Source organism: Aphanomyces astaci, assembly GCF_000520075.1.
Source record: "Aphanomyces astaci strain APO3 unplaced genomic scaffold supercont1.8, whole genome shotgun sequence".
NCBI lineage: Eukaryota > Oomycota > Saprolegniomycetes > Saprolegniales > Verrucalvaceae > Aphanomyces > Aphanomyces astaci.
Genome location: NW_009798271.1, coordinates 898,478 through 899,458, shown reverse-complemented (window position 1 = coordinate 899,458; position 981 = coordinate 898,478). Strand labels below are relative to the sequence as shown.

Sequence of the window (981 nt, the reverse complement as noted above, 5' to 3'; positions counted from 1 at the left end):
TTCGTCACGGTGATCGTTGACACAACTTGTCTTGCCGTCCCGACATGACCAAGTCAATTAGATCCAGAGCATTTTGTAGATGTCGCTGCTTGATCTTAGCCTCAAATTACACGATGATACCGGCGTCTTGTAGTTGCAGGTATTCTTTAGTGTTTGGTAGCAACATTTTGACCACATCTTTAGACAACACCGTGCCGTCGTCAGGTTTATGGGGTGGAGCATTGTCCACAAGCATAATAATCTTTCGATTCTAAACCATCATGCGATCGTTCAACAATGACTGGTACGAGTTAAATATGATTCATGTCATCCAACCGTTTTGTTAATATCCTCATGTTCAGTACTACTCTGGAAAGAAATATACTGTACCTGGAAGCGTGTATACATAGTCCAGAACGTTTTTCATCGATAGCTCACTCATTTTATAGCTATGAACGTCAAATTGGTGCCAAAATGACCGTCTAACCAAGAGCTATCGTTTAAGAAATGGAGATAGTTTAGAAATGCGATAGAGGCAAAAAACAATTCATTGGTGCGGCACAGCCGCACTTGGCCCATGCACTACGACTTCGGAATCGCCTCGAAGAAGCTACCTCGAACCTCCTCAGGGGTGACCATATCCCATGCCTTCATGGCTCGGTTAATGAGCGTGATACGCTTGACCTTCGCTGGTACTTGGTCACCGCCTTCAGCGTCGCTGATATCTTCTGCAATCCATAGGTCTCGCAGATGTCGCTTGAAGGGAACCATGATGGAGACGTCCAAGAGTGGCAGTGCGATGTTGCGTTCGCAGGTAAAGGCATTACATTAAACCCAAGCACTTGGGAAGTCTCCAGTGCCTCCTTGCTGAGGTGGCACTCGAAGATTGAGAGCTTGAGGCCGTCGCGACGAATCCTAAGGACGGCCGTTATTCGGTAGGAATGCTTTTCACCCTTGGAGAGCTTTGTATTCCTACTTTCTTTACCCATATATACTGTGGCG

The 981-nt window shown here is 46.2% G+C and overlaps 1 protein-coding gene across 1 annotated transcript; it reads right to left on the bottom strand.

Annotated features, from left to right (window-relative positions):
* Positions 1–561: 561 nt before the first annotated feature.
* Positions 562–750, bottom strand: H257_04747 (hypothetical protein; the record flags this gene model as incomplete). Its single annotated transcript, XM_009829369.1, has 1 exon — positions 562–750. One exon carries the CDS (start codon positions 748–750, stop codon positions 562–564), a length of 189 nt encoding a protein of 62 aa, XP_009827671.1.
* Between the last annotated feature and the right edge of the window lie 231 nt (positions 751–981).